A 10,658-nucleotide genomic window follows, 5' to 3' on the forward strand; every position below is an offset into this window, starting at 1 on the left:
GAGGAGATGAGTTTTTGGCTCCTCTCTGGAAGATCATACTTCTACAAAAGGTTATGATTTTCAAATAGTTGTGAATGCCATTCCAATCTCTACCACACAGGATGCGGAAACCACACAGGATGCGGCACTTTGAGGTTTTAATAAGCGCACGGCTTCCAACACGCTTGGAGCGAAGCCCGGAGCGCCCCGCTGCTGCCTTGAGAAGTGACGTCCCACACAGCCACGGCCATCTGGCCTTCCATCAAGCCCTGGTCGCATGGCTGGGTGTCCTTCGAGATGCCCAGTTGTTCCTTGAGGTGCTGCAGCTGTGGCAGGGTGATGTTGTTGCCACCACACACGATCACCACGATGGACTCCAGCCGGGGGCTCAGCTTGCCTTCCGCTTGCAGCCGTTGGACCACTTGGCTGTAGATGGCGGTCAAGGCGGCCCCACAGGCCGGCTCTACCAAGATCTTCTCATCGTCTATGGGCAAAGGACAGAAAGGCGTCAAGCGGGGTGAGACAGAGCTCAACACTTGCCCTGATCCATTATTGTTTCATACAGATGCCCTTCCAGATGTTTAGCCGCCTTGAGAAAGGCGGGATAAAGATAATAATAATAATATAATAATAATAATAATAATCTTCATATATATATATATATATATATATGTATATGTATATGTATATATAGTGCATTTTTCCCATGGAGTAAACAACAAAACCACTGAACCAAATCACACCAAATTTGGCCACAAAAGACATAGTCATCCAATCTATGTCTTTCAATTAAAAACCCTAGAAAAATAAAGTCCACATAACAGAAAAACCCCAATTGTTTACCAATGCCACTGAACAGCCTTGCAGCTTCAAAGCCAGGCTGCTTCCTAACCAGAAGTATCCTCCATTGGCCTCCTAGAATAGCACTGAAGAGCCTTGCAGCTTCAAAGCCAGGCTGCTTCCTAACCAGAAGAATCCTCCATTGGCCACCTTGAATAGCACTGAACAGCCTTGCAGCTTCAAAGCTAGGCTGCTTTCTAACCAGAGTGATCCTAACCAGCAGACTATGCCACAGCAACGCGTGGCACAGCAAATAATAATAATAATAATAATAATAATAATGATTGGCAGATTGCAACTCCCAACATCCCTTTCCCTTAGCTAGGGCTGAGGGGAGTAGCTCAACAATCATGAGCTGCTCTCATAGCAAAGACATATAACTGTCAATCTGATGTGAGTAAAAAAAAAAAAAGGAATGGAGCATTCTGAAGGATGGTGTCCAAGGTGCCATCCTTTACTCCAACATCTCTTTCTCGCCGCAGGGTGAGCGGAATGAGGTTATTGCACCTGCTAATAATTTATCCATAAATCATCATACTATTCGAGAGTTGGAAGAGACCACAAGGGTCATCCAGTTCAATCCCTCGAGTGAGTCAATGCTATCACTCCATGCAGGTCTACCCTTCGAGTATGGGGCGTACGGTGGGCTCTACTAGGAGGCGAAGGACGTACCCACAAACCTCTCGATGGCCATCACAGCCTCCTGATCCGTGATGACGACGGAAAAGACGGGGTGCTCCTGAGCCAGCTTGAGAGCCTCTGCTGCCACGGTATTGGCCCCAAGAGTGGTGGCAACGCTGGAATCGGACGGAAAAGGGGACAGTGAATAAGGATGCCAGGGTCTTCAATACCCTTCAGGGAGCTTAGCAGCACTGGCTTCACCCTCTCCGCTTTGCTAAGGAACTGTGTCCAGGGTGCCGTAGCTCACCTGGTAATGTTTGGGAGGGTCACCAACTTCCCGGCGGCCAAGGCGGCGTTCAGGCTCTGGGCGCCGTCCGTTTCGAGGGCAATGATGGGCACGTCATCCCAACCCACCTCGCGGAGGCCCCAGATCACCCCGCACAGCATGCCCCCTCCGCCAACCGACAGGGCCAGGACTCCCGGTTTGGACTCCATCTGCTCCTTCATCTCTCGGACGAGGGACTTGTGCCCTTCCCTGCGGAGAGAGTGCAATGCAACAAGCCAGCCCCAAAGCCAGAGAGAGAGGCCACCTACACTGTTCAAGGAAGGTGGTTTGAGACCTTTTGAACTGCCCTGGCTCAAGGCGATGGGACTTGTAGCTTGAGAAGGTCTTGAGCAGTGGTTCCCAGAAAAAATATGACTCAGCGAAACCCTGGAAAGAGGTGTGGCTTAGAGGGGTGGGTGTGGCTCCTGCTCAAGAGGGCGGGGCTGAGCCTCTCCCCTAGTCCAAGATGCAGGGCTGGGAGGGGAGGTGGGCGGGGCCACAAATGGGGGGCCAGGACTGGGATGGGCGGAGTTACGAGCTCTGAGGTAGGGCTGAGCATCTATCCTTGTTCTGCGGCACCTGCCAGGACACAGGGTGGGGCTAGAGGAGGGGCGGGGCCTCTTCCCAAGTGCCTGGCAGGGCTGAACCTCTCTACCCCGCCCCCATGTTCTAACAAGAGCCTCAAGGGAGGTATACAGAGGCTCAGCCCTGTCTCACGCTCTTGGGAAGAAGCCCCACCCCCACCCCAGCCCCACCATTTAATCCCAAAAGGCCTCTCAGGAGAGGTATAGAGGCTCAGCCCTGTCTCACGCTCTTGGGAAGAAGCCCCACCCCCACCCCAGCCCCACCATTTAATCCCAAAAGGCCTCTCAGGAGAGGTATAGAGGCTCAGCCCTGTCTCACGCTCTTGGGAAGAAGCCCCACCCCCACCCCAGCCCCACCATTTAATCCCAAAAGGCCTCTCAGGAGAGGTATAGAGGCTCAGCCCTGTCTCAGGCTCTTGGAAGGAGGCCCCGCCCCCATCCCTAGCTCCGCCCTCTGTGTCCCAACAAGCTCTTCAGGAGAGGTATAGATGCTCAGCCCTGTCTCGGGTTCTTGGGAAGAGGCCACACCCACTCCTCTAGCTCCACCCCCTGTGTGTCCTAACAGGCGCCTCAGGTGCTCAGCCCTGTCTCCAGCACTTGGGAAGAGGCCCCGGCCCTCCTCTGGCCCCGCCCCTGTCTCCTAATAGGTGCTATCACCGCCCCCCTGGATCGCTCCAGCGCCCACCAGGGGGCGGTAGCACCCATTTTGGGAATCACTGCTCTTGAGCCTTCTCTGGGCCCCATCTTTCTCCGTGCAATAGCTCACATACCAGATGAGAGGATCGTCATATGGAGAGACGTAGACCCACTCGGGGTTGTTCTTAACCAGCTCCTTGGCTGCTTTCGTGGTCTCCAACAGCATCTGGGGGGAAGCAAGCCATTCTATTAGATCCAGAATGGGAAGAGGCGGGAAGGAAGACAATGTGTGTAGAAGCAACGCTTCACACCAACCTCTCCCACAACGCACACGTCGCTCCCCTCATCTTTTAGACGTTTGACAGTGAACGCTGGCGTGGAGGTGGGCACATAGATGGTGGCTGGAATTCCCAACATCCGGGCCGAGTAGGCAGCTGCGAGCCCTGCGTTTCCTCCTGAAGAGGACAAATGGTCACAAACTAGTGAACCCAACTCCGGTTGTTCATCATGTCTGTCCCCACAGCCTTTGTATATGGGGGGATCCAGAACTGAGCCATTTCCAAGCTAGAGTAGGCCTTGTGTAGAGCTAATGGCTCTTAATTGCCCACTTGGTCACAAATCAAACTAGGACAATTGGTGGGCACAGAATCAATGTCATGGAGAGTGAAAAAGGCCTTAGAGAAAGCCAAGCCTAGAAGTGAAGCTGCCCATGACTCATAGGATGATGATGATAATAATAATTATTAATAATTAATAATTATTTAATAATTATTATTATTATTATTATTAATTGATTATTATTAATAATAATAATATTTTGACTTTATGGCAAATAAGGACCCAATTCTTGGCTGGCTTGGCAGTTGGGAGACAAATGAAGTCGACACATGGATAGCAAGAAAGGAGGCAAGGAATCCGTTACCTGAGGAGGCGACAAAACGCTTGCAGCCTCGCTCTGCCCACTGTGGGAGCAAAACAAGAGAAGAAGGCGTCAGCCGGGGGCATCTTCATGCCACACCATTTTGTTGCCTTTCCTTCTAAATCAACTCATGCACCCTGAAGGTGGCCGTGGACATTTCATCTCTTCCACCGTACCGTTTTGCAGAAGTGTCCGATGCCTCGTATCTTGAAGGAGCCCGTCGGCTGAGCACAGTCGAGCTTCAAGTAGACCTTAGTGCCGGTCAGCTTGGAGAGGACCGTGCTCTCCCGCAGCGGCGTGCTCACATGGAGGGGCTTGCTGGGGGTCATTGCGGAGGGCTGGGAGACACAAAAAAGGAGATTTGATCCTGGATTAGAGTCTAGGCTCGGATGTAGGCCCACCTTGCCCTTGCATATGTCGTTTTGGGGTTGTTGTGAAGATTCAAAAATTTCCCCTCCCTTTGCAGCAACCCAAGGCCCCTTGACGCATGGTTTAGCCCAGGGGTCCCCAAACTTTTAAAGCAGAGGGCCAGTCCACAATCCTTCAGACTGTTGAGGGGCTGAATTATCATTTGAAAAAAAAAATACAAACAAATTCCTATGCAATACAGCACATGTCTTATTTGTAGTGCAACAACAACAACAACGAAAGAATACAATATTTAAAAATGAAAACAATTTTAACCAACATAAACCTATTAGGATTTCAATGGAAAGCGTGGGCCTGCTACTGGCCAATGAGATAGTCAAGTTAATTAGGATTGTTGTTGTTGTGTGCCTTCAAGTCATGTCAGACTTTGGCCGAGCCTAAGTCTAAAATTAATTAATTATTTACTGCATTTATTTACTACATTTATATCCCACCCTTCTCACCCCGAAGGGGACTCAGAGCAGCTGTATGTACATACAATATATTATATTATTAGCATAATACAATATTAGCATTATATATTACTATATTGAACTATACCACTATACTGTAATATTACATGTAATATATAACTAATATTATTATATGGTATTACTATTAGTATCATATTGTATAACATAAGATTATTATCAATATTATATGTATATACAATATATTATATTATTAAAACTGAGGGCGGGGGCTAGGTAAATGACCTTGGAGGCCCGCATCCGGCCCCCGGGCCTTAGTTTGGGGACCCCTGGTTTAGCCTCTAACGTGTCAGAAGATGTCTGGCTATGTCCCTTTTGCCAGATATGGCCTGATGACATCACAAGATGACAACACATCTGGAGACGATGGAATCAATTTGCATCTGGATATGGGAACATAAACAATTAGTGCTCACTGTCTAGTAGCCAGTGAATGGCTATGCGCATCATGGACCTAACAGTAAGTCTGAAGGGATGTTATTGAAAAATCAATCCCCCCTCCTCTAATAATAATAACTACAAATTGATAACATATCAGCCCCAGCCCAACCCCAAACATTCCTGGGAGGATTAATCGAATTGTACATTGAGCATCGAATTGGACTGGAGGCCCTAGAAGTTTATAAATGCATGGGTTTCCCACTTTTATGGGAGTCCTGCACTCCAATGCAGGAAAATTCGGAGGTCCTACTCCACCTGAGTTTCTCATTTTGAGGCTCAACGTGTCCTATCCTCACTAAGTCCTTGTGGGCCGAAACGGACAAAGGACCCACTTGGCTTGGAGAGAAGCCTTTGAAAGATTGGGAACTGTCCTTTATCGTTCATAAAGAAGGCGGAAGACAACACTTACAGGTTTTGAACATGGAGAGGGGTCTTTTCGGCAGAAGTTTATATGTGGGAGGTTCGGATCCATGCTGGCTTTGTGCCAACTGTGGTTTGAATCAATACAATACAATGATGGCTGGCTACATCATTGCCCAAAAAGGACTTACATTACCATTAATGAATTGCTTACGGAGAATTCCCAACTCCAGTGATTCCAATTTGCCACATAATTGGGACACGTCCCCCATCCTACCCACCAAAGGTGATTTTTTGGTGTAGAACTCCCAGCATTCCAGGTTGTCGGGGATTCTGGACACTGTCACCCAAAAAGTAGCCCAAACAAAGATAATAATAATAATAATAATAATAATAATAATAATAATAATAATAATAACAACTTTATTTTTATATCCCGCCCCATCTCTCCGAAGGGACTCGGGGCAGCTTACATGGGGCCTAGCCCGATAAGACAATCAATATCAATAGCACAACTATAAAACAATTATATAAGTGATATAAAGCGATGGTAAAGAAGAGCACACTTACTGCCAGGGTGCGTGCCAGGGGTCGGTGGCGTCGGAGATGTTCTTCTTCTCCAGCGATGATGGGACGCTGCCAAGTTGGTCTCTGGATCCCTTGGTGTTATGGCTGAACCCCGGTCTCTTGACCCCGCTTTATAAGCCGTTGGCCTCGGCTTGGCGGCCAATGAGGGAAGGAAGCCGGGCGCCCCCCGTCCGTGCCACCCTCATCTCTGATGTCATCGTCTCCCTCTCCGCTCCGAGGTGCCAGCTAAAGAGAACGAAGCAGAGCAAGACCAGAAAGGATGAGGTCAACGGAGGAGGAGAGACAGAGCCCAACGGGAGGCGGGGAGCCCACAGCCTATTTCAGGCCTTCCAATCCCAAAAGGGACGGCAGACTCAGACAAAAGGCCCTTCGCACCACGGTCCAGGACTGGCTCAAACCAGGCTGGGGAGCTGGATCTGGAATGATGATGAGGCCAAGAGTGTGTCTGTGTGTGTGTGGGGTGGGCAGCATGCCTTTCTTTCTTTCCTCCTGGGCTCTTTTTCGTTCACTGATTCAAAGGCTGCCTCGCTTTTATCCAAGTTTCAAAAATCGACGTTTGACCTCTTCCGGTCGTCTCGTTCAGTTGTTGTATGTCTTTCGGGCTGTGTGGCCATATTCCAGAAGTATTCTTTCCTGACGTTTCGCCCACATCTATGGCAGACAACCTCTGAGGATGCCTGCCATAAATGTGGGCAAAACGTCAGGAGAGAATGCTTCTGGAACATGGCCACACAGCCCGAAAGACATACAACAACCCTGTGATCCCGGCCATGAAAGCCTTCGACAACACATCTCGTTCAGTTTTCGTCTCTCTCTCAGTCTCTCCAACATTTGCCAGCTTGATCCTTACGGGGCAAGTCGAGCAAGGTGTCTGTCCGCACTGCAACACTACAGCAGTTCTGTTTGTCCCACATTCATATTGTCCTGGATTGGTCCTTTGGGGATTATTATTATTATTATTATTATTATTATTATTATTATTATTATGAAATATAAATAAATAAATAAATAATCCAAAATGCTCCGAAACTGTCCATTTATTGGGTGGCGGAGATAGTGACCTTTGCGCTTTCCCAATGGTTTCCCAAAGCGCACCATCTTTCATGCACCACGTTGTTGGAAACAGTGTACAGAATTACCATATATACTTGAGTATAAGCCTAGTTTTTCAGCCCTTTTTTTAGGGCTGAAAAAGCTCCCCTTGGCTTATACTCGAGTGAGGGTCCTGGCCGTCTTATATTCAGGTCAGCTTATACTTGAGTATCTAGATAATCAGAGTTGGATAGTCTTATCTTATTAAAGCCTTTTTATTATCTTAAATTATGGTTTGATATAAATATTCAAAAACATTTAACCTACTGATGCCTCAAATAATGCAATTTTATTAATATCTATTTTTATTTTTGAAATTTGCTAGTAGCTGCTGCATTTCCCACCATTGGTCGTCTTATAATCGAGTCAATAAGTTATCCCAGTTTTTTGTGGTAAAATTAGGTGCCTTGGCTTGTACTCAGGTCAGCTTATACTTGAGTATATACGGTATATGTATAAGGTATATATATCAAACGTCAGTGGATTTCGTTGCCCCAGAGTTGTCACGAGGGTTTTGGGATAGGCATCTTCCCCATCTGTCCCCAGATTTGAACCCGGCACCTCTTGCATGCAAAGCGGCTGCTTTCTCTCCCCCGCCTTCTTACCCGCAGCTTCGCCATCCGTGTTCATTCTGCTCCTTTGGCCAAAGAGAAAGGCCTCTTTGTTTGGCGGGCATAACGTGTGCCCTCTCTTTCGTCTCACACTCCGCTGAGCATCGGCTTGCCCGGCCTGACTGCCTTCTCCTCCAAAAGCATTGCCTGCGCTTCAGCGTTGGCCCCTTCTTTCAACGCTCTGCCCAGCAAGATGGGCATTCCTGATGGTTTCGGACAATGAGGGGCTTTTTCAGTCGGCTTATACTTGAGTATATACGGTATTTTTTTTCAAATGTTATTACATAGTGTAATAATGATGATAATAATGATGATAATAATGATGATAATAATAATAATAATAATAATAATAATAATAATAATAATAATAATAATAATCTTCACAAATGAATGGGACCCTGAAGAAGGAGACAGAAGGCCTGATCCTTGCAGCCCAGGAGCAAGCCATTAATGCAATTAAGGCCAAGATCGAAAAATCAGCTGATGACCCAAAGTGCAGACTGTGCAAGGAAACCGACGAAACCATGGATCATATCCTCAGCTGCTGTAAGAAAATCGCACAGACAGACAACAAACAGAGGCACAACTATGTGGCCCAAATGATTGATTGGAACTTATGCCTCAAGGACCAGCTGCCAGCAGTAAAGAACTGGTGGGATCACAAACCTGCAAAAGTCTTGGAAAATGAGCACGCAAAGATACTGTGGGACTTCCGAATCCAGACTGACAAAGTTCTGGAACACAACACACCAGACATCACAGTTGTGGAAAAGAAAAAGGTTTGGATCATTGATGTTGCCATCCCAGGTGACAGTCGCATTGACGAAAAACAACAGGAAAAACTCAGCCGCTATCAGGACCTCAAGACTGAACTTCAAAGACTCTGGCAGAAACCAGTGCAGGTGGTCCACGTTGGGTGCCGTGCCAAAAGATCTCAGTCGGCATTTGGAAACAATAGGCATTGACAAAATTAAGATCTGTCAACTGCAAAAGGCCACCCGACTGGGATCTGCAGCATCATCCGAAAATACATCACACAGTCCTAGACACTTGGGAAGTGTTCGACTTGTGATTTTGTGATACAAAATCCAGCATACCTTGTTTGCAGTGTCATATTAAAATAATAATAATAATAATAATAATAATAATAATAATAATAATAATAATGCAAGTGCCCCATGCTTGGTATCAGTCTGGGAGATTATTGGGGTCCTCTTGTTTGGAAAGTGACATGCCAAGGAATGGCATGAGACTGGGTTTACCTGTTGCCCCCTCGTTGGCCTTACGGGGCCTGCCAAGCTCCAAAGGTGGGCATCCAGAAGAAAGACCTGGGCAACCTCTGGTCTTCAAAACTTCATGGCCACTCACATGCCATTCTGGAACGATGGAAAGATGGAGCTGAAGGCTAGCTTCAGAGGATTGTGACATGGGCAGCTACCATGGCAACTGTGCCATGGACCCGAAGGAAGGCAGATGAGAACCCCGGCACCCCATTGTTTCCCAAGAATGAGAAAAACCCCCATATTTGTCATGGACACCTCTTCTTTTCCTTCCTCTCCGACACCGTTCTCGCACCTTCAGTCTGCTTACTGGCCACGGTTGTGTCCTACGAAAGCTTGGGATTTCTAGTTCTGTGAGAGAGAATAGGGTGGCAAAGAATCTGGGCACAGCGTGGGAGATCTTTGGAACTTTGCTTTTTTTTTCTCCATTGCAAAAAAAAATAAAAATAAAAATAAGCCTTAATTAGACGGCAACCCTGTGCAAGTTCAAACTTAATTGCTTTGGGACGGATTACATAAGCGTGGGCATCACATGGGCAGCAGGATGGGAACGTGACCTTACGCAACACATGACCCGGTCGCTTTGCTATCTTTGTGTGTGCGGGGGTCAAACTGCAGTCATTCTACAATGTAGATGCACTTTGTGACTTCCACAAAGGCAAACCAAGATAGTATTATTATATTTGCCTTGTGTGCTGCAGCATCACACTGTTGGCTAGTGTTTGACATATGATCATCACTAACCCCATGGTTACTTTTTACATCCTTTTTACATCCTATAAGGTCCCTTCCAGAGAGGCCCTATATCCCAAGTTTTCTGTTTATTCCAGATTATCTGGCAGTGGGGACTCACATAATCCAGTTTAAAGCAGAAAACCTGGGATCAGATTTGGAATGGACCTAAGACTCCAACTCCTATGATTCTGTAGCACTGACACGAAATGGTGTCAAACTACATTACTGCGATAGTGCCAACGCGCATGATAGTACACTTGCAGATATATGGCTCATAAGGAACCCTATTATCCACAGTTTCAGGTATCCACAAGGTGTTAGAAATGGATATGTTATTGTTTGTTGATGTATTGTACATTGTTATTGTTTTGTATCTGATATTTCTGTGAGCTGCCCCGAGTCCCCTTCGGGGGAGATGAAGGCAGGATACAAATAAACTTATTATTATTATTATTATTATTATTATTATTATTATTATTATTATTATTATTTTATTATTACACAGCAAACAAGATAGATATGCCGGATTTTGCATCACAAAATCACAAGTCGAACACTTCCCAAGTGTCTAGGACTGTGTGATGTATTTTCGGATGATGCGCGCAGATCCCAGCAGGGTGGCCTTTTGCAGTTGGCAGATCGTAATTTTGTCAATGTCTATTGTTTCCAAATGCCGGCTGAGATCTTTTAACATGGCACCCAGTGTGCCCATCACCACCGGGACCACCTGTACTGGTTTCTGCCAGAG

At 46.8% G+C, this 10,658-nt stretch overlaps 1 protein-coding gene across 1 annotated transcript; it reads right to left on the reverse strand.

The window, feature by feature from the left end:
- Positions 1-120: 120 nt before the first annotated feature.
- Positions 121-6,316, reverse strand: sds (serine dehydratase). The gene is made up of 8 exons (XM_003226028.4): positions 6,175-6,316; positions 4,081-4,242; positions 3,908-3,947; positions 3,301-3,440; positions 3,120-3,211; positions 1,748-1,975; positions 1,492-1,616; positions 121-463 (listed from the first exon to the last, which is right to left on the reverse strand). The coding sequence occupies exons 2-8, from the start codon at positions 4,231-4,233 to the stop codon at positions 138-140; spliced, it is 1,104 nt and encodes a 367-aa protein (XP_003226076.1). The 5' UTR covers positions 4,234-4,242; positions 6,175-6,316; the 3' UTR covers positions 121-137.
- Between the last annotated feature and the right edge of the window lie 4,342 nt (positions 6,317-10,658).

The sequence above is a fragment of the Anolis carolinensis genome, chromosome X (genome assembly GCF_035594765.1).
Source record: "Anolis carolinensis isolate JA03-04 chromosome X, rAnoCar3.1.pri, whole genome shotgun sequence".
In the NCBI taxonomy this organism is placed as follows: domain Eukaryota; kingdom Metazoa; phylum Chordata; class Lepidosauria; order Squamata; family Dactyloidae; genus Anolis; species Anolis carolinensis.